This window comes from Canis lupus, chromosome 20, assembly GCF_048164855.1.
Source record: "Canis lupus baileyi chromosome 20, mCanLup2.hap1, whole genome shotgun sequence".
NCBI classification, from domain to species: Eukaryota; Metazoa; Chordata; class Mammalia; order Carnivora; family Canidae; genus Canis; species Canis lupus.
In genome coordinates, this window is record NC_132857.1 from 27,731,524 (window position 1) to 27,758,022 (window position 26,499).

At 37.0% G+C, this 26,499-nt stretch overlaps 1 protein-coding gene across 6 annotated transcripts in view; it reads right to left on the minus strand.

Annotated features, from left to right (window-relative positions):
* The window catches only part of UGGT1 (UDP-glucose glycoprotein glucosyltransferase 1), a 123,096-nt gene that overhangs the window by 44,382 nt on the left and 52,215 nt on the right, over positions 1-26,499 (minus strand). For 5 of the 6 annotated variants that reach the window (XR_012013038.1, XM_072788688.1, XM_072788690.1 and 2 more), the window contains 5 exons: positions 16,126-16,290; positions 5,804-5,924; positions 3,227-3,325; positions 2,421-2,444; positions 1,832-1,926 (listed from right to left, as the gene is read on the minus strand). Coding sequence is in view for 5 of the 6 variants with exons in the window: in XM_072788688.1 (XP_072644789.1) it covers positions 1,832-1,926; positions 2,421-2,444; positions 3,227-3,325; positions 5,804-5,924; positions 16,126-16,290 (504 nt within the window). In the remaining variant the exon portion in view is untranslated. The remainder of the gene's footprint in view (positions 1-1,831; positions 1,927-2,420; positions 2,445-3,226; positions 3,326-5,803; positions 5,925-16,125; positions 16,291-26,499) is intronic. The other variant, XM_072788689.1, reaches the window with a different exon arrangement.

Here is a 26,499-nt window from a genome sequence, read left to right on the forward strand (position 1 = left end):
AAATAAGAGTTATATGGTAGATGTTTTGAACTTAAAGAGTGACACTAACATCTTCGTATTTTATTAAGAAGCAAATATAATCTCTCTTAAAAGTCTTTAGTACTGCTCATCTGTATACAGAATAAAATTTAAATGCTATAGCCAGGTTTTCAAACCCCTACATGAACTGGTCCCAAAACTACCTTTCCAACTTCCACTTCTTACCATCCCTATATATATAGCTCCATTACAGGCTGTCAGAGTCCCATGTTCCCCAACACATTTTGTATCACTCTAACACACTCCATGCTTCCTGTTGGCATGCAAACCCCAAGTCCATCCCATCCTTCCTTCCCTCAGTCCCAACCAATCTTCAGTTTCTATTCAAAGACTTCTTTGTTCACATGGCCTTCCCAGATTCCTTGTAAAAATTAATCTCTCTCTGAGTAAAAAGATAAGAACCTATGTTGGAAAAGTTATCTGGGATCCATAAAACCTTGTGTCACAAACATGAGCAACAAAAACTCATACTAAGGTATAGCTAAAGATGCATATAAGGACGGTGAAAGCAGCCTTCTTCAGAATAGCCCCTAACTAGAAAAAAGACTATCCATCAAAAAGATTAAATGAACAAACAAAACTTTGTGGTACAGCCATATAATATGATACAGCACAGTGAAAAAAGAACTACCACTACTTGTAATATTATGGATAAATCTCAAAAATGTTGATTAAAAAAAAGGAACACAAACAAATATGTGAGGGGTGATGGAGACACAAGCAGGAGAGGGCTTTCTGGAATTTGATAATTCTCTATGTCTAAAACCAGGGTGGTGGGCCACCTGGATGTTCCCTTTGTGACATTAAGTAATTCTAAGATTTGTGTACTTCTTTTGATCCTATATTTTACTTCAATTAAAATATATTTTTTTAAAATTTCAATTCTTAGGGTGCCTGGGTGGTATAGCTGGTTAAGTGCCTGACTCCTGGTTTCAGCTCAGGTCATGATCTCAGAGTCATTGAGATCAAGCCCCGCATAGGACTGTGTGCTCAGCATGAAGTCTGCTTGAGATTCTCTTTCCCTCTCCCTGCCCCTCCCACTTGTGCTCTTCCTCTAAAATAAATTAAGAAAAAAATTTTTTCAATTCTCCCTTCTTGTTCTCCCACTCTATCACCACTCAAAAATTATAGACAATAAAGGCACTTAACATGTTAGGGAAGTTGAAATCACCTCGGTATTTCAGTACTCCAATAAGCCTCCTTGGGACACAGGGTGGCAAGGAAACATGGGAAGGGTGTGAAATTGGATGAAGATCCAATCTGAAACTGCTCAGGAAAAGGAACAGCTCAGTCTCTGACAATGACACTCTTTAGAAGAGTCCGTTTCTTCTCAACCATTCACCCTTGCCATTCACTCAAGTTCTACAATTTATGTGCAATGTATCTTTCAGACCATCTATATATGCATTCCTCTGCGTGCCAAGATCTGCTATTACATGAGCACTAAGATATCTGCATAGTATTTCCCCCACATCTAGACCTCCTTCAATGTAAAGGTCCTGCCTCCCCCCACACAATATACAGCCTGATCTTTGCAGCATCTCTGTAGAAAGAACATGAACAGTCACCCAACAAAAATTTGTCTATGATAAGGATCTCATTATTTCTTTTTTCTAAAAGAATCTATACCCTTAAGTAAAGTCAGAATACTGCAGTCTCCTCTCTTTTCTCACTAGTGGGCAGACCTTCAGAGAAACAATGCTCCTTTCCCTCAAGCAGTAGAAAAGCAGGACTCCCACTTCCCATCTAGTACAGTAACATCAGCACACAGAATGAAGGTGTAGATACTTGCCTGATGTTTAATAGCATCATACAGTAATTGTCTTCCAGAAGGGCTATCAAAATCCCCAACAATCCAAAAAGTTACAGGCCTAATGAAAGAATCATCTATAGAAAAACAAAACAACACACTGAGTCAGAGGGAAAAAAGCACATTCTATGTTTCAATATTATTTAAGCCAAAAATTTCTGAAAACCATGCAAAAAATAAGAAAATGACAAGTGTAATAAAACAAAAGTAGTAAAACTTCTATACTAGATCAAAAGCAGGGTAACCTTCCATGTGGCTTAATTACAAACTAGGAACATGCATTTATTAATTCTGTGATTTAGGCATCTGTTAGCATATACAATGAAAAATAACCTTTGAACGTGTGGGTAGCATATCTAGTCTTTAAGCATATTAATTTGTAACTTTCTAAAATAGAATTCTTTGTAAACACTTATACAAATTTTATCTGCATTTGATAAATTATCTACTGTTACCCACAAGTTCCAGAAATGTCATAATGAAGTGTCAATAAATTCTGAATCACAACATTGCCTGAAACCACATAAGATAATTAAGAAAAGAAACCGAACATTCTGAAATTTAAAGTTACCATAGATTTCCTTGGAGGACATTCCTAGACAGAGGTAAAGGAAAAAGAGTAGAAGAAAATGTCATTGCTATAACTGATGCCTATCATAAGAGTCAAAATTTTAAATAATTCCTAATACGATCAATCTTGTCTCTGCTCTGTAGTCCCCTTAGTGGTATAGCACTATTCCAGGACCCCTCAGAACAATTTCCTTGAGGAACCAAATGGAGCAATTACTTTTATTTACATAGATCTGGAAAGCCAGAAATTCTCTCTAGGACAAGACTACAGCATGGATAAAAATAGCTGCCTTAAATGACAGTCAGTGCTTTGAAAGGATAATAAGAAAGACCAGAGAAAGAAAGCATCTGTCTGCCATTAAAATGATATCAATTTCACACAATATTAGCCTAAATAACTGACTCCACATTAAAATCAGTTTTAAAATGTGCACAAGGATTCCTAGAACCAAGTTTATCTTATAAACCCTTAAAAAAATTAACTCAATGTTGTCAGTGAAGAGGCAAGTCATATCAATTTTCAATCCATTAACCCATGTTTACATCGTAAATGTTTTCACATTTTGAATCATGAAAAAACTTTTCATTCAACCTTAATATCTAATAAAATTTATAAAAACATCTAAACTTTTAAAAACATAAAGAATTGAATTTTAAATAGGTATTTTCTGGATTCAAATCATTTTAAGAAATTATTAATAAAAAAATGACAATCTCTGACAGACACTAAAGACTGAATTATTTCTAAAAATACTAAAAAAAGAAAGAAAAAAAAGTTGAATCCAAGATAAGCCTAAAATGGATTACCTTTCTTTGTCAGATAGTTCATACTATTTGCAATAGCAGCAGTCTTGCCTTGGGAATCCAAGACACTAAATCTAGCATAGTCATCCACAAAAAAGTTATCTGAAAAAGAAAATTGAAACAGATTTATAATTAACGAGACTAAATTCAATCTAACATTAATATTCAATTGATAATCTGACTTGACCATAATACAAGATTTATAAAAATGCATGAGTGAAATCTATTGTTTCATGTTTATTGATTAGTGCCCTCGGGCAACACTCTTATCAATCATTTCCCCTCAAGTTACTTTTGCTAAAATCTCATTTTCATCAAGTCATTCCTTTGATCTAAACTACCCAGTAGGGATCCCTGGGTGGCGCAGCGGTTTGGCGCCTGCCTTTGGCCCAGGGTGCGATCCTGGAGACCCGGGATCGAATCCCACGTCGGGCTCCCGGTGCATGGAGCCTGCTTCTCCCTCTGCCTGTGTCTCTGCCTCTCTCTCTCTCTCTCTCTCTCTCTCTGTATGACTATCATAAATTAAAAAAAAATAAAAATAAACTACCCAGTAATTTCTTCCTACATACAAAATGGTCTCCATCCTGTATCATCCTTTATCTCCAAGAACCTCCTCAATCTCGTGCCTTATTGCACTCCAACACAAATGTCACTCTTCTCTCACCATCCTCCAAGTAAAGCTGGCTTATTTACCCCTCCTATCTATGTCCACTTACTCACCTGTCTATCCTTTCATTCAACAGACCATACCAAGCACCTACTATCCTTAAACTCAATATTCTAGTAAAAGGAAAGAAATGGTAAGTAAGACACAGCTCATGGGGACAAAAGCACCAAAAGCCTTAAAGCCTTAAAACAGTCTCCTTCTAAGAAGGTCCCAGGACAACAAAGGCCAACAGCTGTGTAGGTAATCATGGAACTATGACTGCAGGGTCAGAAGGATGCTAGCTGCTCCTCCACTGACAGCTCCAAAATGTTTACCAGGCAAACTGCATTTTTGCCACTATGAACTAGCATCATTTCACAGGTGATCACTTCAACATCCAATGGATAAAGATATCCAAAACACAGAACTATTGTTGTGCTCCTCATCCATGAATACCTCAAAGAGAGCTCCTTACGGTTTAATTTTAAATGATAGAAACTACAAAAACTTAGGACAAAGACTCTATTAAAACTTTAGGTAAAAAGCTAAAACCCAATTATGAAGAAACAGTTTAGGTCACTTTCTGACTACTTCCTTTTTTCAAATATAAGCAGAGATGTACATCTTGCTCTAAAAGAAAAGGCATTCAGTTTCAAGCAGATTAGAGACGGGTGCCATAAAGTAACAAGCACACCTAAAGCTCTGTGTGCATCACACCCCACTCACAACAGCAAAGGCCACTGGCTTGTACTTCTTTGTTACATTTATCCTTTCTTGTGGAGTAAGACTTCTGCAAGTGACCACAGCTCCACCTATTTCCAGCTCTTTGTTCAAATGGCCTTCGGAGCGACAAGGGAAGGCATAAGGAACAAACTGTACCTAGGCTCACACAACTACCTCTGAAAGGGTATTCTTTGTGTTTCACACAAACATCTATCAACTAAGGATTAGATATGCCAAGTGTGGACTATCCATGTAAGAAAATATTAATTAGCCATACAAAGGCAAAAAGTACTGTGACATGCTGCAACATGGATAAACCTTAAAAACATGGTAAGAAAAAGAAGCCAATCACAGAAAACTCAGAATCATACAAAATATCCAGCAGAAAACTCCCTCAGAGACAGACACTAGATCAGCGGTTGCAGGCCGGGTAGGGGAAGGGGAAATGGAGAGTAACTACCAATGGGTACATGGTAGGGGCCATGATATATGTTCTACAATTAGACAGTGATGATCAGACAACTTTGAGAATACACTAAAAATTGTGCACTTGTATAAAGTTTCAAAAGACTGTTTTATGGCATGTACACTATATCTCAATGAAAGTTTAGTTTTAGATAGGCATTCATTCCTAGCCTCTCAGAGTAAAACCACCTGAGTTGTTTGTCCACATCACCGCTAGCTGATTCTAGAACAAGGCTGAAGAATCAACAGCTGCTTAACAGCTTTATGACTCTTAAGAAAGTCAACAATTCAGATGTAGTCCCATCACTTAAGGCCTTAACAGCTGGCATTTAAAGGACAATGAGGGGTACCTGGGTGGCTCAGTCAGTTAAGCATCCTACTCTTGATTTTGGTTCAGGATTCAGGTCAGGATTTCAGAGTTGTGAGAGGCTCTGCACTAGGTGTGGAGCCTACTTAAGATTCTTTCTCTCCCTCCCTACCTCCCCTTAAAAAACAAAAAAAGACAATGGATACTCTTCAAAGTTTATAAGGATTTATACAGGAAGAATTTCTCTGTTTTTGGAGGAAACGCTTATGAATTTAGAGGCTCATGTTATGAACTAAATGTGTGATGAATGAAAACATAAAACATTAAAACACTGTGTCACAATCTTGGGTTATCTTCTGGACTTTACAATCCAACAGATGCAAAGATTCTGAAACAAAAATGAGAAAAAGCCCAAAGCTGTTCCTGAAACACTCCTTACTGGTTGCTGTTAAATCCAGGTATTCTCGCTCGGATGTCAAAATCCTAGAATTGATTCGTGGAACAACATTTGGCTGATTCATGATATACTCTACCACATCCTGATCATGGGACAGTTCACCCTACAAGAAAAAAAAATTAACAAGATGGGGGTGGGATAAATGTTAAAAAAAATTAGAGCAATAATAATAATTTATTAGGAATTAAAAAGTTATTAACTTTACAATTAAAGGTTCTTATGTATCGATAACAGCTAAAAACAGAGAAGTCTCCATGTTAGAGGTCCCTATTGTTGTTAAGCACAGCTTGACATGTTATGTATGTACATTATCTTTAATTCTTTCAACATCATGAGGCAAATGTTATTGACATTTGTTTTAAAGATGGAAGCTGAGGTACAGTACAGAAAGGTTAACAAATTTATTCAAAGTCATAGACCTAAGGAGATTCAAGTATGAAATGCAAAGCCATGTCTATGTTGTCTCTCCATGCACCACTGTGCTTCCCCCAAAATAAGTAAGCTCTACAAACTGGGTAAGAGTTACCAAATTCAAAAATCCATCCTCCATTCTGCTCATAGCCTCATTCTAAAGCAAAAAGCCAAATGCCTTCTCTCAAGCAGTTAATGTATTTTATAATAAAAATCACTCCAAGGGGCACCTGGATGGTGCAGCCAGTTGAGCGCCTGACTGTAGGTTTCAGTTCAGGTTGTAATCTCAGGGTGGTAAGATCAAGTCCTATGTCAGGCTTCTTGCTCAGCAGTGTCTTTTTAAGACTCTCTCTCCCCCTGCCCCTCCCACCTCCCCGTACACCCTCGCATTTTCCTCTCTCTCAAATACATAAATAAATCTTAAAAAACAAAAATCATCCCAAGCTTTTTTCAATCTCAGGCATCCAAGTAATTTCCAGAGTCATAATTACACTTCAGGGATTAGAACTCATTTATCATTTTTTCTTCCCTTTTATATACCTCCAAGATGTATAGAAATACTTGTACTTTATGAAGGTGGTCTCAAAGCCAAGTTTAAATAGCAAGTTCTTCACACTCAAAAAATTTCATATAAAACTGTATTTTAAAATATAAAATTTCATATAAAATTGTATTTTAAAGCAATTTTCTTTCTTTTTTTAAAAAAATTATTTATTTATTTATTCACGAGAGGCCAGAGAGAGAGAAAAAGAGAGAGGCAGAGACACAGGCAGAGAAAGATGCAGGCTCCATGCAAGAAGTCTGACATGGAACTTTATCCCGGGTCTCCAGGACCATACCCTGGGCTGAAGGTGGTGCTAAACCACTGAGCCACCTGGCTGTCCTAAAGCAATTTTCAAGGGAGAGATAGATGTAAATCAAATACACAGTCAAGTCTAGAAAACTGCAATTAGGCATCTTCTGTGGCTACTTACCCAGAGAAACTCATACAATTCTCAAACTATAAACTAATAATGAGTATACGAACCAATCATACAAAAGACTACAAAGTTACTAGATGATTCAGTATATACGTAAGCCCATGTATATAACTTTGGTCTCTATTATAAATCTGGCCTGATTCTACTCAGAAGCCTTAACTAGCTAAGGGAGGGCAATTTGGTAACATCTATCAAAATTTCAAATGTACTTAACTTTTAATGCAACCCATCCACACACACACACACACACACACACACACACACACACACACACTGGTTGTTTCTAGAAAGAGAAGATAAGTTGCAGGGAAAGAGGAGTGAATGAGTGAAAGTTTCTCTTCATTCACACCTCTATTCACACCTTGAGTTTTACACCATCTGCCTATCGTACCTTTTTACAGTGACTCTAGTTCAAAATCTTAAATGTACATGACCCTTCGACAAAACAATTCCAATAACTGGTATTTCTCAAAAAAAAAAAAAAGGGTATAAAGATATACATATAAGACTAGTCATTTTGGGACACCTGGTGGCTTAGCAGTTAAAGCGTCTACCTTCGGCTCAGGGCGTGATCCTGGAGTCCCGGGATCAAGTCCCACATCGGGCTCCCTACATGGAGCCTGTTTCTCCCTCTGCTTATGTCTCTGCCTCTCTCTCTCTCTCTCATGAATAAAATCTTTAAAAAAAAAAAAAAAAAAAGGACTAGTCATTTCAGCAGTATTTGTAACAGTGAAATTCTACAAGCAATGTCCAACATTAGGGGATGAAATAACTGATTGTTCATTCTTAAAAATAAAAAAACCAGAGGGATCCCTGGGTGGCTCAGCAGTATGGCGCCTGCCTTCAGCCCAGGGTGTGATCCTGGAGTCCTGGAATCAAGTCCCATGTCAGACTCCCTGCGTGGAGCCTGCTTCTCCCTCTGCCTGTGTCTCTGCCCCTCTCTCCTTCTGTTTCTCTCATGAATAAAATAAAATAAAATCTTTAATAAAAAATTTAAAAACCAGACAGCAATCTAAAAGTACTAACAAAGAGTTGTATATTCCGAAATACAAAGCAGAGATACATTTAATTAGAAAGGTAAGCTAAGGGCAGCCCCGGTGGCGCAGCGGTTTAGCACCGCCTACAGCCCAGGGCATAATCCTGGAGACCCGGGATCGAGTCCTACATCGGGCTCCCTGCATGGAGCCTGCTTCTCCCTCTGCCTGTGTCTCTGCCTCTCTCTCTCTCTCTCTAGCTGTGTCTCTATGAATAAATAAATAAAATCTTAAAAAAAAAGAAAGATAAGCTAAAAAATACATATATAAATATATATTTCTATATATATGGGGACACAAAGAGCTATTTCTCCAGGGATTCTGAAGAAGGGAACAACTCTCATATTTACTTTAGACACTTTAATATTCTCCCAAATTTAGACTTTTCTAAATATGTACAGGAGCACATCTGACTTTTGTCACAATATTTCAAATAAAACTTTCTTTAGCTAGAGCAAACCAAACTTCTCACTGGCAATTTAAGGAGAAGCAGAGGAAAACTAGCATCCAAAGGGAGAATATTTAAACCACAGATATCTGAAAAACAAAAACTCTTCTGAATTTTTACATCCAACAATGTTGAAAAAGAAATGTTTTAAACAGATGCTGGAAAACCAACATGTTTGAATTATCTTTTATCTTTTCATTAATATTATTTAAACAAAGAGAATAATTATCATTTCTTCTAAACTATCCTTAACTTTGGAAAATAAGTGAAACTCATTAAAAAAAAAAAAAACCATGTTTTCATATTTTGTTCTAGTAGCTCCATGAAGAACAAATTATTTAACAAAACTACCTTATTCATGAGGGAGCATGCAATAGAATTTAGTCAATACTTTTTGTTTGGGGTTTGTTTTCTTGTTTGTTTGTTTTATAAAAGGATTATCAGCATGATAAGAGTAGCTTTTAAAAATATATTTTGGGTCTTTTCAACAAATGGTGCTGGGCAAACTGGATATCCATATGCAAAAGAATGAAGTGGGGCCCTTACTCACATACTCACACCACACACAAAAATTAACTCAAAATAGATCAAAGTCATAAACATAAGAGCTATAACTATAAAACTTTTGGGAAAAAACATTGGGGAAAATTTTCATGACATTGGATTTGACAATTATTTCTCAAATATGATACCAAAATCATAGTTAACAAAAGAAACAACAAATAAGTTGGACTTCATCAAAATTCAATACTTCTATGCATAAAAGGACACCATTTAAAAAGTGGAAAGACAACCAAGAGAATGGAGGAAAATATTTGTAAATCGTGTATGACAAGAGATAAATATCCAAAATATATAAGGAACTCTATACTTCAACAACAAAAAATAACCTAGTTCAAAAATAAATAAAGGACTTGAATAGACATTTCTCTGAAGAAGATAAACAAATGGCCAATAAGCACATGAAAACATACTCAGTCCATTAGTCCTTAAGGAAATGCAAATAAAAAAAACCATGATGGGATACCACTTTACACCAACTAAAATGGTTATCATCAAAATAATAGAAACTAAACAAGTATTAATGAGGATGTAGAAAAATGAAATTTTTGCATATTTGGTGGTAGAAATGTAAAATGGTATGGCTGCTTTAAAAAAAAGGGTAGTTCCTCAAAATGTTAGACAGAATTACCATACAGTCCAGCAATTCCACTATGTATATATCCAAATACTGAAAGCAAAGATTTGAACAATTATTTGCACACTAATGTCCAGAGCAGCATTAATTCACAGTAACCAATAGGTGGAAACAACCCAAATGTCCAATACATGAATGGATAAATAAAATGTGGTATATACATATAATTCAATTTTTAGGAAGGAAATTCTGATACATGCTACAACACATATGAACCTTAAAATATGCAAGACACAAAACTGACAAAAACCCTATGATGTCATCTAGAATAAGCAAACTCAAAAACACAAAAAGCAGAAGAGTATTTACCAGTGGCTGATGAGAGCCAGCAATGAGAGTTACTGCTTAGTGGGTAAACAGTTGGTGCTGGAGGTGATAAAAATATTCTGGAGATAGAGGAGTAAAAGTCAAACAACACTGTACCTACTTAATGTCTCTCTGCATAATTTAAAATGGTTAAAATGGTAAAATTTATTTCATATATTTTACTACAATAAAAATACTGTATTTGTGAGTGACATTCAACAGAAATGGTCCAGTGAAGATCTCTAAAAAGCCTCTATTTCAAAAACAAACCATCAAGGACACTGAGAAAAAATCATCAAACTTTTTCAAAACTCTGGAAATTAACCAAAGGCTTACAAAATTCCAAATGACTTTTATTCGAGAAAATGGCTGATTCTTGGCAGGAAAAATAACCTTCATAAACTTTAACTTGTCTTGTTACTTATCTACCCAGCTACACAGGAATCTTGAAAACCAACAGCCCTGAAATAAATGTAAAAACCAGCAAGCTGGGAATATTCCCAGGTGCTCTTTCTCTAGTTGAGCTGAATTAGATCATACTCAGTGCCAATAGCTTTTTCCTGGAGACCTTTTCAAAAAGAATCAGAAGCAACTGTTTAATGTCTCAGTTGCTTAACGTGGTGACAATAGTTGGGCTGACAAGTGTCAAAAACATAAAAGAAAAAGGTGGCGAATGAGATGTCCATTAGGGGTTTTGAAAAGCTCTCCCATATTCCTTGGAACCTCAAAGGCCACATGCACAGTGCCCAGGTTTGAATGCATGTCCACAAAAAATCTTGGACAGTCCTAACACTCTTGCTTCTGACTAACCTGACCATCTGTTCAAGTAGGAATTGAAGGCTATGGCAGAGTTGTAAATTGTCAAGTTAAGTATTGAAGGTGTATCCCAACATGTACACAAAACACTCCTGAGAAAAAAATGAGAGACTTTCTTGGACTCATGCATTTAAGAAAATCTCTGTTTATTTAATAGCTGACCAATAAGCTACCAAACAGAGACATAAGAGGTAACACACACACACACACACATACACACACACACACACACACACACAAAAGAGGCAACACAAGACAAAGAATACAGACTTTAAAGAATTAGCATAGGAAAGTCCCTAAACAACCAACCACCATAACAACAAACCTTGGCAGACCTAGGACTCTGATTTCTAGAAGCGTAATATAATATTAGTCAAAATGTCCAATTATCAACAAAAATTTAAAAGACATGCCAAAAAAAAAAAAAAAAAGACTGTATGACCCACATTAAGGAAAAGAAACCTAACACATATAATTCCTAAAATAGCCCAACCATCGGACTTACTCCACAAAAACTTCAAATCAGCTCTTTTAAATATATTTTAAAAAACTAAAGGAAACCATCTAGCAAACTAAAGGAAACTTTGAGACTTAACGTCTCACCAAACAGATTGTATCAAGAGAAAGAAATTATGTAAAAGAATCAAACAGAAAAACCAGAGTTAAAAATATAATAACTGAAATTAAATATTTGCTAGAAGGACTCAATAGCAGATTTTAGCTATTAGCTAACACTAGCAGGTATTAAATTAGCTAGTGAGTAGCTAATTTACTGCTATTACCAGTAAAAAAACAAAGAACAAAAAACCCAATTAATTTCAAGATATGTCAACTGAGACCATTCCATTTAAGGAAGAGAAAGTATCAATACATGCATCTATCCAGAAGAAGAGGAAAGAAAGAAAGAAAAGAAAGAAAAAGAAAAGAAAGAGAATGTGTGTAATAAAGAATTTGGCTGGTGCCCTCATAAGGTAACCTCTTAATTCTGGAGTTTCCTGAGTGATAGTAGTGGCATCTTTGTTATTCATGCCAGGACCTATCTATCAGACCACATCTGATAGTTTATACTAATAAGGTGACTCATGGTGGTGGTCTTTTAGACTGTTTATGCTAATGAGACAACTCAATGAAGGCTGCCCAAGCCAGAAAGACCAACCAACTGGCTAAAGGGTTGGTTGGGATTTTGAGCAGCAATAGTATTAGTCCGAACTCTGGAAACAGGAAGAGGGGCTAGAGACTGAATTCAATCACACAGCCAATGATTCTATCAATCGTGGTTACATAGGAAGTCCCAATAAAAACTGAACACCAAAACTTGGCTGAGCTTCCTTGGTTGGCAATATCCCATGTGCCATCACACACCAATAATCAGGAAGGGCAATGTATCCTGACCTCACAGGGAGAAGATAACAGAATCTTTATGTTTGGAACCTTCTGAAATCCTGCCCTATGCACCTCACCCTTTGGCTAGTTCACATTTGCATTATTTTATTATCATAACACAAATTGTAAGCATAGCACTATCCTGAACTCTGTAAGCTATTCTAGCAAATTACCAAAACTTAGCCAGTTCATACTAAGTGCGGGTGACTTGAGGACTCCCAAATTTGTGGCTGATGTCTGAAGCGAGGGCAATCTTCTGGCAAACTGTGTCTTTAAACATCACATATGGCCTAACTCTGAATAGTTTTGGTGTCAGAAGTCATTACAGGAAGAAAGACTACTAAAAGAAACAATGATTGGAAAGCTCCTAATTTTGATATTTAAGAAATGTAATGTACTCCACATAGGAAAAATTCACAGTTCCACACTTAGACAAATTAATGAAGTGTCAAAAATGAAACACAAATAAAGGACTCTGAAAACAGGAATGAGAAGAGACTCCTAACATAGAATGGATCCTCAGTAAGATTAACAGCTAGTCAAAAGAGGGTATGAGGGCGGCCCGGGGGCTCAGTGATTTAGCGCCACCTTCAGCCCAGGGCCTGATCCTGGAGACTCGGGATCAAGTCCCACATCTGGCTCCCTGCATAGAACCTGTTTCTTCCTCTGCCTGTCTCTCTGTGTGTGTCTCTAATAAATAAATAAAATCTTATAAATAAATAAATAAATAAATAAATAAATAAATCAATCAATCAATCCTGATTTGACTGGAAGAATCAAAACTATCTCTAATCAGAGATGGCATGTTTTTGTCATCTGTAAGATGACAACATTTTCTATATAGAAATTTTTTTAAAAAGCTTTAGAACTGGGACGCCTGGGTGGCTCAGCGGTTGGCTCAGGGCATGATCCCAGGATCCAGGATCTAGTCCAACATCAGGCTCCCTGCATGGAGCCTGCTTCTCCCTCTGCCTGTGTCTCTGCCTCTCTCTCTCTCTCTGTGTCTCTCATGAATAAATAAATTCTTTAAAAAAAAAAAAAGGCTTTAGGACTAATAAGTTCAACAAGGTTGCAGCATCTAAGATCAATATATAAAAATCAATTGTATTTCTATTCACTATCAATGAACCATCCAAAAATTAAATTAAGGAAATAATTCCATTTATAATAGCATCAAAAAAATACTAGCCAATAAATTTAGAGAAAGAAGAGTAAGGATGCTTCATTGGAAACAACAAAACATCACTGAAAGAATAACAAGACCTAAATAAATGGAAACACATCCTGGGTTCATGGGTTAGAAACTCAATGTTGCTAAGATGTGAATTACTCTCCTAATTGATCTACAGATTCAATGCAATTACTACAAAATCCCAGCAGCCCTTTTTTGCAAATACTAACAAGTTAATTTTAAGATTCATATGAAAATGCAGATGACATAGTTCAAACAATCTTTAAAAAAGAGAAAGAAAAACCCAAAGTTGGAAAACTCACACTTGATTACAATTAAGACTGTGCACTACTGGGCAGTCCGGGTGGCTCAGCAGTGTAGCACCGCCTTTGGCCCAGGGCCTGATCCTGGAGACCTAGGATCGAGTCCCACGTCAGGCCCCCTGCACGGGGCCTCTTCTCCCTCTTCCTGTCTCTGCCTCTCTCTCTCTCTCTCTCTCTCTCTCTGTCTCTCATGAATAAATAAATAAAATCTTAAAAAAAAAAAAAAGACCGTGAGATAAAAAAAATTTATCTCAACTTTTATTAGCAGTTGGGGAAGAAAAAGGAGAAAAAAGGATGAAGTGAATTTCTCAGATGCAAACTTCTTTTCTTAACCTGTAAATATTCATTTCTTTTTATGATGGCATCAATGTTGAATGATAGTTGAATGTGAAATTCAGACCGGCAAATATATTCCCTGTGCTTCTGACCAAAGAGTCCCCACACTTGCTTCCTTCGGTTCCATTAATCTGCTTGAGCGGCTCACCGACCTCAGAGACACCCACTCCTTGCTACATCTCCGGCTTACTTAGAAAGGCTAACTCAGGAACAGCCAGCTGGAAAAGACGCGTAGGACCAGGTGGGGGGAAGGGCACGGGGCTTCCACGTGTTACATAAGAACAAATATGTAAGTGAATGGAAAATAGGCAGTTCATAAATAAATCTATATATTAATGGTCAATTTATTTTTTTACATGAGTGACATGACACTTTAATGGGAGAAGAGCATTCTTTTCAATAAACAGTACTAGGACAACTGCATATCCCAAAAGACATCTAGTTGCATGCCAAACTGGATATGACCAAAAAAAAAAAAAAAATGTGGACTCCTACCTCACACCATATACAAAAACTGAAAATACATCCAAGAACTAAATGTTTAAGAGAAAAAACTATAAAAGGTATCAATCTTCATGACCTAGAATAAGCTCATACATATGGCACAAATAGCACAAGCAACAAAAAAAGTAAATTGGACTTAATCAATATTTAAAGCATCTGTCCTTTAAAAGACAAACCATGAAATCAGAAAAACACTGGGAAATTCTATATATAAGGGATTACTACCCAGAACACATAGAGAATTCAAAATAACAAAACAAGTTAGTCAATTAAACACATAGACATTTCTCCAAAAAAGATATAAATGGTCCATAAGTACAGGAAACAATTTTCAACATTATTCGTTTTCGAGTAACACAGGTAAAAACCATAATGAGATATTACTTAATACCCACTAGGCTATAGTCAAAGAAACAGACAATATTAAGTATCAGCTAGAATGTGGAGAAATTAGAACCTGCATGCATTGCTGGTAGTAATGTATAATGGTACAACCACTTTGGAAAAGACTAAACAGGCAATTTCACTTCTAGGTATACACACAAGACAAATAAGAACATATGTCTACACAAAAACTTGTACATGACTGTATTCACAAGTAGCCACAGAGAGGAAACCTAAATATGCATCAACTGATGAGTGGGTTTTTAAGATGTTATATCCACTCAAGGAACTATTATTTGGCCATAAAAAGAAATAAAGTACTAACACATACTCCAACTGGAATAACCTTGAAAATATTACACATGAAATCACACACACTAGACCACATATTATATGATTCCTTTTATATTAAATGTCTCAAATAGGCAAATCCATACAGAAAGAAAATAGATTTGAAGTTGCTAGGGTTTAGGGTAGAGGCAAATGCAGAGTGAATGCTACAGGGTGTTGGCCTTTGGGGGGTGATGATGATGTTCTAAGATTTCACAGAGGTTATAGTTGCATAAATTCTGTGTACACACTAAATACACTGAATTGTCCACTTCAAAGACTGAATTTTATGGCATGTGAATTATATCTCAACAATAACTGTATATACACAAGTATATATACACACATATATATATGTGTGAGCCTTTCCTAAGTCAAAATCCCCTACAAATAGAACAAATGACTATTGGAAATGCTAAGTTCTTTAGAATTTTTTAAATAAACACTTAATCTTGACAACAATAAACTTAGCTATTTCAAATAGAATTCACAAAGTCTTGTGAATATTTTCATTATATCTGTATATGTGCAAATATATATATAATATATTTTTAACATATATATTACAACTGATGTATAAAAACTAATAATACTTAAAGAATGTTATGGCTTACTACAGAGATTACAAAAACATAAGCAAAACCATTCGCTTTCAAAATCAGCCTTGAATTACCACTCACCAAGTACACTGCTCTTTGGAAGAAGGTTGTGGTCTCCAGGATTTTGTGCATTGTGATGGTTTCCAACTCATCAGGATCTAACTGTTCCTTTTCAAAGGGCATTCCGTTGAACAGAACAACAGGCAATGGACCAACCCCAGTCTGTTCATAATAGCCTCTCGCTTCCTGAGACACAAGGGACAACAAATAATATCTTTTGTCCTTTGTAAGATAAATGGAACAAAGCATATTTTTCAGGCATATGTGCTAATAAGAAAAGTAAAATCAACAGAAATATGATCACCAAGAAATAACTAAAGAAATACCTTTAAAGAAATATCAGAAGAGACAGAGTTAATATCCAACTGGGTAATCTGAACCTGAGTTACTCAGTTTTTATAAAACCACAAAACCTTGCAAATTAAGAAGTGATTTCAGGGTAAGGGTAATTTTAAGCAACCCAGGCTACCAAACCTTAATTACATATACTAAAGCCAAGGCTGTATAACAAACCTTTCAACAATGATGGAGATATTCTATCTTTGCTGTCCAATGCAATAGCCACTAACCACATGTAACTATTGAGCACTTGAAATTTAAATTAATTTCCATTTTAAAAGCCACATGCGACTAGAGGCTACCATAATGGGCAGCACAATGACAGACTGCCATAAATTATGAGTGCTCTTGGGCAGATAAGATGAAATATTTACACCCCAATCTAAATTTAAAAGATCCCTATCACTGACAAAGAAATTACACTTTTAGAAAACAAAACAAAACTGGTAGTAAAAGAGTGCTTAAAAATTGCTCTATGATAATACTAAGCCCAATCTTTTTCCTTCTTCTCAAAGACAAAAGAGGTTCCTTAGGAGGAAAATGCTAGGCTAACAAAAAAACAAATATATCTAAGATGAGCATTCTTCTCTGATGGTCAATATATAGATATACATTCCCCCTGGATATCAACCACAGCCCCAAAGCCAACTTGTCACAGTAAAAACTTTAATTACCCAAGGTGTAAAAGGATTCCTTGTAACATTCTTGTTAAGACATCTTTTAACTAATACCTCTGAAAAATAGCAAAATTATATGTATTTATATATAAATAGAAAAGTATTTCAAATGGGTAACTGACAATCAGCAGCAGCAACACACTGCTCAGTTTCTAATCAGATCTAGCCATAACAGTAACACTTACCAGATGGGTGAGAACATGGCACAGGCAGAAAGGCCTTGTATGTTATTTCTGCCATTTCCACATATCATAGTTTATACTTTTAAAATTTACATTTCCAAAATTTTTACCATGCTAATTCTGTTCTTCAATGTCTCAACTATTTCAAAGACATTCATTAAAAATTCAATTTTAAAATACTTTGTTTCGAAAATCATCCCAACAAAACAAACAAACAAACAACAAAAAAAAAACAAACCCACATTATAACTCTAAGAGACAACAGGGCAGCCCGGGTGGCTCAGTGGTTTAGCGCTGCCTTTGGCCCAGGGCATGATCCTGGAGACCCGGGACTGAGTCCCACATCGGGCTGCCTACATGGAGCCTGCTTCTCCCTCTACCTATGTCTCTGCCTCTGTGTGTGTGTGTGTGTGTGTGTGTGTGTGTGTTTCTCATAAATAAATAAAATCTTTAAAAATAATAATAATAACTTAAGAGACAATAAAAGTAACACTGGTTTTCTCCAGAAATGGCAAATGAGTGAAAATCAGGAGTTAAGAAGGAGATGTTTTGACTATATAGACCTGCCTTCCTTACAAATTGTAAATAACTTACCAACCAAATAACAGAATGCAGTCTAATTACCAAAAAGCCAAACTTAAAAATTACATAAGAATTTCTATCAATACTAACTAAAAATGTTAACTGTAATTTAAAAACCTTAATTAATTACAGGCAAGGTCTTATGAATTAGCCACTCACAAATGATAACTGAAATTAATAAGGACTCAAAGTTAACATGCCAAATGCAAAATGTCTACATGTATAAATTAGGACTTAAGTATCATTATCTTATTAGCTTGAAAGATATATATATACCTATCAGACATATTATCTTCAGTTTAAAATTTCTACTTTAATTGTACACTCTAGTACAAATAATTACAACTTTCAAATATCATACACAGAGGATATCATAGCTTCAAATTTATAACAAAAGGTACAGGTATGTATTTTTTTTTTAAGATTTTTTATTTAAGAGAGAGAGACTGTGCACGTACAAGGTGGGGAAGGGCAGAGGAAACTCGGAAACTACTAATGAGCTATGTAATAAATTTATCTGATACATCAGTAAAATGAAGACTGTAACACATGTAATAAAAATACCCTTTTACTCCATTTGTCCAATATATCTCAAGAAAATACTTTTATTTATTTTTTAAAGATTTTGTTTATTCATGAGAGACACAGAGAGAGAGAAAAAGAAAGAGAAAGAGAGAGAGAGAGAGAGAGAGAGAGAGAGACTCAAACAGGGAGAAGCAGGCTCCATGCAGAGAGCCTGATGTGGGACTTGATCCTGGGACTCCAGGATCATGCCCTGGGCTGAAGGCAGGCGTTAAACCTCTGAGCCACCCAGCTGCCCTAAGAAAATACTTTTAATACAGCAATCATCCACAATAGAAATGCAATGTGTACTGTTCCTTCAGGAAGATGAAGGAAAATTAAAGGGAACTGTTTTCCAGGTGAAACCAGTGAAAGAGATAAAGGGATCAAGAGTACACTTAACAGGATGAGTACCAAGTAGTGTATACAACTGTTGTATCATTATATTATACATTTGAAACGAATATAATACTGTATGTTAATTATACTTGAATTAAAAAAATTATTTAAACAAGTGAGATCTAATGTTAAAATGGTAAAAAGCAACCAAGCAAGCACACTGGGGCAAAATCAGGCACTTCTCCCTTCCAGGGGAAAAAAAATTAAATTAAAAATTAAAAATAAACATTTTCCAAATGAAAAATATGAGAAAACTTCATGAATTCCCTCAATTCTTTCATATTCCCAAAGTGGTCCTTCTTTCCTTTTATTTCACCTATTCTTTTCCTACAGAGTATTACCTCTTGCTGTTTTTGTCTATCTAGAAAATTACTGGGCACCATATCAGTTTTATTTTATTTTAAAAAATAAATAAGGTGGGGATAGCACCTGGGTGGCTCAGTGGCTGAACATCTGCCTTTGGCTCAGGTCATGATCCCAGGGTCCTGGGACCGAGTCCTATATCAGGGTCCCTATAGGGACCATGCTTCTCCCTCTGCCTGTGTCTCTGCCAATCTCTCTCTCTCATGAATGAATGAATGAATGAATGAATAAATATTTAGAACACACACACACAGGCAAGTGAGCAAATGGAAAGATACAACAGAACAATGGAATTATGTTCAGTCTACCCAGACCAGACCTCATGACCAGCTGCAACCCTAAATCTGACTTAATACACCTTAAAAACAAAGGAGCTCAACACTAAAGCAAGAGTGACATCAGTATTTTGGCTGAAGAAGAAGACATACACCATTGGTGCCCCCAATCCTGAACAATAAGTCAGCATTTAACCACAGACAAAAGTGCCTTTGTGGAAGCTTTGGGATCTAGCACCATATGCCAAGAAGTTCACTTACCCATGCATCAGGTAACAGCCATACAAGTTCAACCCTGGCTGTGGACTCTGTATTGGTTCATCAACTGGCTCCAGCCCCTCCCAGTCACAGCCTGAGGACCCCTAGAAAAAACTGTCTTAAACAATCACACCTTCAGACAAGAGACCTCTGTGTAAATCCAGGTTTCCAGAAAAGAAGTTCCAAAACACCACTGGAGCAAAAGAAAAAAGAGATTGGATGCACCAGAGAAGATAAAAACAATAGTCTGACTTGACTTGGCCCCAGCACAGCTTAGGGCCAAGAAAGATTTTTTGGGCCTATGATGTCTCCTGCTGGGGAAACAGAGAGCAAGTGAGAAAACACTCAATTTCCCCCACTACAAGCAACACTGCCAAAGAAGCTCATTTTTCTCTTAACCCATCGAGAGTACTGAATTGTGAACTGTGTAACGGGGTAGAAAAAGGCTGGAAAAGGGCAGCCAATAGTACTCAGCACTCAAAGAGGATGGATCATACTTACTGCATCACAAACTCCATCAAGAGCTCACCCATGAACCACTGGGGACACTTCAGCCACAGATCCCACTAAATGGCTCATTGGCACACCTCATCTACACTCACCCTCACCCTGTGTCCAGCTCCTTGTATATGCTCCTTACAGTAGTGGCAAGAGTGAGCTTTACCAGATGGCTAGTGAGAAAGCACAGAAAGCCAGCCCAAACATGAGGGCAACAGAGAAAAAATACTGGAGCTTTATGGCCACCTCAAGGAAAGCAAAAGAAGGACAGTCAGCACCCCAGCCTTTAGCAATGTAGACTCCAAAAGTTAGGCACGGTTAAGAATTCTGTATAAGAAAGAATAAGTATGGAGCATATACATCCACAAATGGCCTGAGAAAGCCTCAGAATTCCTAGGTTTGACAGAAGGTACTTCTCTCCCAAAGGCAGTTTAGTAGAGACTGTGGGAGGTGACTGCTACCTCAAATGCAAAGAAGCAACAAAACTGCAAGGAACATCAAGAAAGCACAATTGCACCAAAGGATCACAATAATCATTCAGTACCCAATTCCAAAGAAGTGGATACCTATGATTTACCTAATAAAGAATTCAAAAAAGTTATTTAAAAAGAAACTCAATTACCTACAAGAAAACACAAAGATAATTCAACAACAACAACAAAAAACCCACAAAATTTCAAGTTTAACGAGAGAGACAGAGAGAAATCATTTAAAAAAAAAAAAAAAAAAAGCCAAACATATTCTGGAGCTAAAGAATACAATAAATTCTTTGGAAAGAAGAATGAAATAGCATTAATATCAGAATGGATCAAACAGAAAAAAGAATCTGTGAGTTAAAAGGAACTCTGAAATTATCCACTCAGAGGATAACAATAACAACAAAAACGATAGGAAAAAAAATGCTATCTAGATGTTTTCCAAATTACTAGAGTTCCAGAAGGAGATAAGAGGTTTGAGAAGGTGTTAAAAAGTTTACTTAAAGAAATAATGGCTGAGAAGTCCCCAAATGTGGGGAGTGATTTGATATTCAAGTTCATGAAGCTTATAGGTCACCAAACAAAATCAACTTAAAGAAATCCTCTGCAAGACACATAATAAAACTGTCAAAAATCAAAGACAAAGACAGAATCTTGAAAGCAGCAACAGAAAACACCTTGTCACTTATCGGGGAAGGCCAAGAGCAGACTTCCCAAAAGAAACCTTACAGACCAAGCAAGAGTGGGATGATATCAAGTGCTGAAAGGTAAACACTGCTAACCAAAGATATCCTACCTGGCAACATTATCCGTTAGAAATGGAGACAGACTTTCATAGATAAATCAAAGCTAAGACACTTCATCACCACTAAACTTGCTTTACAGGAAATGGTGAAAGGACCTCTTCAAGCTGAAATGAAAGGATGATACTGAGTAACATAAAAACATATGAAAATATATAAAATTGGTAAACACAAGTATACTGTAAAATGGTGACGTGTTAGCCACTTACCTCTAATATAAAGGTTACAGGACATGGGTTTTGAAAATGACTATAGCTATACTAATTGGTTCATGAATGCACAATATAAAAAGAGATAAGTTGTGACAACAAAAACAGAAACAGGGAGAGAGTAAAAAGAGTAAATAAGTTTTTGTATGCAATAAAAGATGTCAGCAGCATAAAGCAGACACTATACATAAGATGGTCCATGTAAGCCTCAAAATAACAAAGCAAAAATCTACAGTAGCTTCACAAAACATGAAGAGAAAGAGATCAAAGCATACTACTACAGAAAAATCAATTCACAAAAGAGGCAGGAAGAAAGGAACAAGGGAAACATAAACAGCCAGAAAATAACTAATAAAATGGCATTTGTTTGTAAATAATCTATGGAATACATCAATAGTCTATCAATAATACTCTAAATGTAACAATGTTAAATTCTCCAATCAAAGGGCAGAGAACATAGCTGGGTAGATCAAAGAAAAAAGAAAGAAAACAAGACTCAACTATATGAATCCACAAGAGTGAACTATATAAACCTACAAGAGTTTCATTATAGCTTTAAGGACACAGATAGGCTCAAAGTGAAGTGATGGAAAAAAATACTCCATGCAAATGGAAACCGGAAGACAGCAGGGGTAGCTATATTTATATTAAACAAAATAAGAGTTTAAACACAAAACTGTAATCACATGGAAAAAAAGATCCTTATGTAAAGGGGCCAATTCATTGAGAAAGCATAACAATTTTAAGTGTATGTACAGGCAACACATATTAAGCAAATATTAACAAATCTCAAGGGAGAAACAGACAACACAATGTGAGTACAGTGAAGAATTCAATACCTCACGTTGAACAATGGATATATAAACCACACAGAAATTAGTAAGGAAATACTGGACTTTAATTATACTGTAAACCAAATGGACCTAACAGATATATACAGAATACTCCATCCAACAGCAGCAGAATACATGGCTTCAAAAGCACATATGAAATATTCTAGAAATCAGTAACATGAGGAAAACTGGAAAATTTGCAAATATGTGGAAATTAACAAATGCCTTGATAATCAGTGAGTCTCAAAGAATAAATCAAAAGTGAAATAAATACCTTGAAATAAAATTAAAATGGAAACATAATGCATCAAAACTTACAGGATACAGCAAAAGTAGGTCTAAGAAGGCATTTTATAGTGATAAATGCTAACATTAAGCAAAAAGAAAGATCTCAAGTAAAAAGCTTAACTATATATACCTCGGAACTAGAAAAAAAAAAAAAGAAACTACACCCAAACTGCTGAAGGAAAGCAACAAAGATCAGAGACCAGAAAAACAAATGCAAAGTTCAAACTGTTTTTTAAAACTAAGCTGTTTTTTAAAAGATAAAAAAATTTAGCAAACCTTTAGCTAAATGAAGAAAAAAGAGAAAAATTTAAATAAAATCAGAAATAAAGCAGGAGAGAGGAGGGGCAAGATGGCAAAAGAGTAGGGGTCCTCAACTCATCTGGCCTCACAAACTTACATTGATAATTTTCTTTTTCTTTTCTTTAAAGATTTTATTTATTCATGAGAGACACAGAGAGAGGCAGAGACATAGGCAGAGCGAGAGGCAGGTTCCATGCAGGGAGCCCGATGCGGGACTCGATCCTGAGGCTCTAGGATCATGCTCTGAGCCAAAGGCAGATGTTCAACTGCTGAACCACCCAGGTGTCCCACATAGATAATTTTCAAAGCATCCTGACCACCTACAAATTCAACCTGAGATTTAACGAGAGAACAGCCAGAATGTTCCAAAGAAAAGTTTTCACTTCTAACAAGGGAGGAAGGGGCAAAAAAATAAAAAAGAATGAAGTGGGGTAAGGGAACTGTGACTTAGCAAGACTAGAGCAGAGCTGCAAAAGCCTCTGGGGCAGGAAAGTGTGGAGGCCCAGAAAAATTAAGGCCATTCCACCTCAAGTTTAGCATTAGCACAAGCACAGCCATCTTAGGTCCCTGGGAATAAGAGCTGGACTTTACAGGAAAAACTGCAGATTGTCCTAGGCAGGGAATCCCATATCAGAAAGACAATAAAGCTCAGAATGCCCTCGGCAGAGAATGCCGTATCGGATCTTAAGAAACTCTCCCACCCTTTCCCCCATATTGGAATGGAAAAAATTCCTCCACTCCTTCTGAAGATCCCCTAGACCAGCCCATAAAAAAACCCAGCTGTAACCCACTTCGGGGTCCAAGTCCCTGCTCTGCTGTATGGAGTATACTTGGACCCAAGCTTGAGCTTGTAAATAAACCCTCATGTACTTGCATCGGTGTCAGCTCCTTGGTGGTTTCTCGGATTCGCAATCTTTCTGTTTCTCGCACAACAGAAAGAACAGCCCTGGAGAAGTGGGAACTTTAAAAATCTGCGCAGTTTTCCCTGATGGAAAAGTGCTTAGCAGGGAAATCGGGCAGAATCGCCGGAGGGGCAGTGAAACCTAGAGAATTCCGGAGTCACTTTAAGAGGAGGGGCACCTGGGGGAAAGCGCACCCCAAACTGCAGTCTGACACCAGTTAAGCCCAAGAGTGACTCAACCTTCGGGGCATTTGGGAGAAGCCAGTAGGTTACGGGCTGCTCCGGAGCTGCCTGTACCCAAGAGGCTGGCACCGGTGTTTGTGCCCTATTCCCTTCAGGAGAGGCGGCCCCCAGGACCACCGAGTCCAGCAGAACAGGGCCCCGGATCCCAGGGTGCCCAAGGGGACAAAGCCCACAATCCTGCGCTCCCCCTGGGACAAGCGGAATCAGGGAGGGCACAAGACAGGGAGAACTCTCCTGCCGCTGAGCACCCCCAAGTGGTGCAGATCAGCACACCCGCACTGGCCTCGAAAGCATCTAGCCCAGTGCAGACTGAGAGCTGCCATTAGTTACTTGCTAGGAGCCAACTCCAGAGCTGGAAATCTGGCTGTCGCCATTGTTGTTGCTCCTCTTTGTTTCACGTTGTGGCTGTGAGAGGCCAAGCCTCTAGGGAACAAAGGCCTCACAAGATAAATAGCTCTTACTGAGCCCTGCACCCAGCAGGAGGCAGGACATCTCCAACCAGGCACAAACACCTGGAAATCAGCACAGCAGACCCTAACCCCAAAAGAACTGCTGGAAGTAAAGGTGAAAGCAAGTTTACTCAACAAACAGCATTGGAAAAGTTCCTCGACAGAAGAAAAATAGTATATAGAACTAGAGAGTCCTTTTTTTTTTCTTTTTTCTTTTTCCATTACGACTCATTTTTATATCATACTAAAATTTTCCAATGCTTTTTTCTCTTTTCCCACCTAACTATAGAATTTCATCAACTTATTTTTAAGTTTTTTTCATTTTTGCCTTCAAATTTCTTTTTTTTTTTAATTTTTTTAAATTTTTTTTATTTATTTATGATAGTCACAGAGAGAGAGAGAGAGAGAGAGAGAGAGGCAGAGACACAGGCAGAGGGAGAAGCAGGCTCCATGCACCGGGAGCCTGATGTGGGATTCGATCCCGGGTCTCCAGGATCGCGCCCTGGGCCAAAGGCAGGCGCCAAACCGCTGCGCCACCCAGGGATCCCGCCTTCAAATTTCTATAATTACATGTCTTGAACATATTTTTCACCTCAGGATTCCCTTCAACGTATTCAATTTAATTTTGGTAGACATACAAGATACGGGTTGTTTTGTGTTTTTGTCTTTTCTACCTCGCCTTGTTTTTTACACTGGTGGAAATTAGCACTTCTAAAACATGACCAACATATACCCAGAACCAAGTGGAACACTGTGTGGTTCATTCTGTGAGATTATATTCTCTCTTCATTCCCATTCTGCCCCCTTCTTTTATCTTCTTTATGTTTTAGTGTTCAATGTTGGAGTTTCTATAAGTATTGCTGGTTTATATAAATTTGGGACTGAGAATCTTCTAACATACAGAACAAAACACACTCAGAATCAAGAAGATCACCTCATAGGACCCCTCAGGTAGACTGCATTCTTCCTCTCCTACTACTTCCTCACTACTACCATCCCCTCTTGCCTTTCTTTTTTTTTCTCTTTTCTTTACCTTTTTTTTTTTCTGTTCCTTTTTTCTTTGTTTTTGGTTTTGGCTTTTTATTTTTACCACATTGTTTTAAAATTCCTTTTTTCACTTTAGTGGTTCTTTTATTTTGTTCTGTTCTTTTTCTTTTATTTTCTTCTCTCTGATCACTTCAGAGTCATCTAGGATGGATTTTACTTAAGTCATGGTTTATATTTTTGACTCAACCTGCTCATACAGCCACCCTGCACTGGATAAAATGACTAGAAGGAAGAATTCACCACAAAAAAAAGAACCGAAACAATACACTCTGCCACAGAGTTACAAAATGCAGATTTCAATACCATGTCAGAAAGCCAATTCAGAAACAATTATAAAGCTACTGGTGGCTCTGGAAAAAGGCATAAAGGAATCTAGACACTTCGTTATTGCAGAATTCAGATATAAACATGCCAAAATTAAAAAGAGATTAAATGAGATGCAGTCCAAACTGTATGTTCTAACTGCTAGGGTTAATGAGGTGAAAGAGAGTGAGCAACATAGAAGACAAGTTGATGGTAAGGAAGGAAGCTGAGGAAAAAAGAGAGAAACAATTAAGAGCCCACAAGAAAAGGCTTAGGGAAATAAATGATAGCCTGAGAAGGAAGAATATACATCTAACTGGGATTCCAGAAGAGGCTGAGAGAGAGGACCACAAACTATATTTGAACAAACAATAGCTGAAAACGTCCCAAATCTGGGGAAGGAAACAGG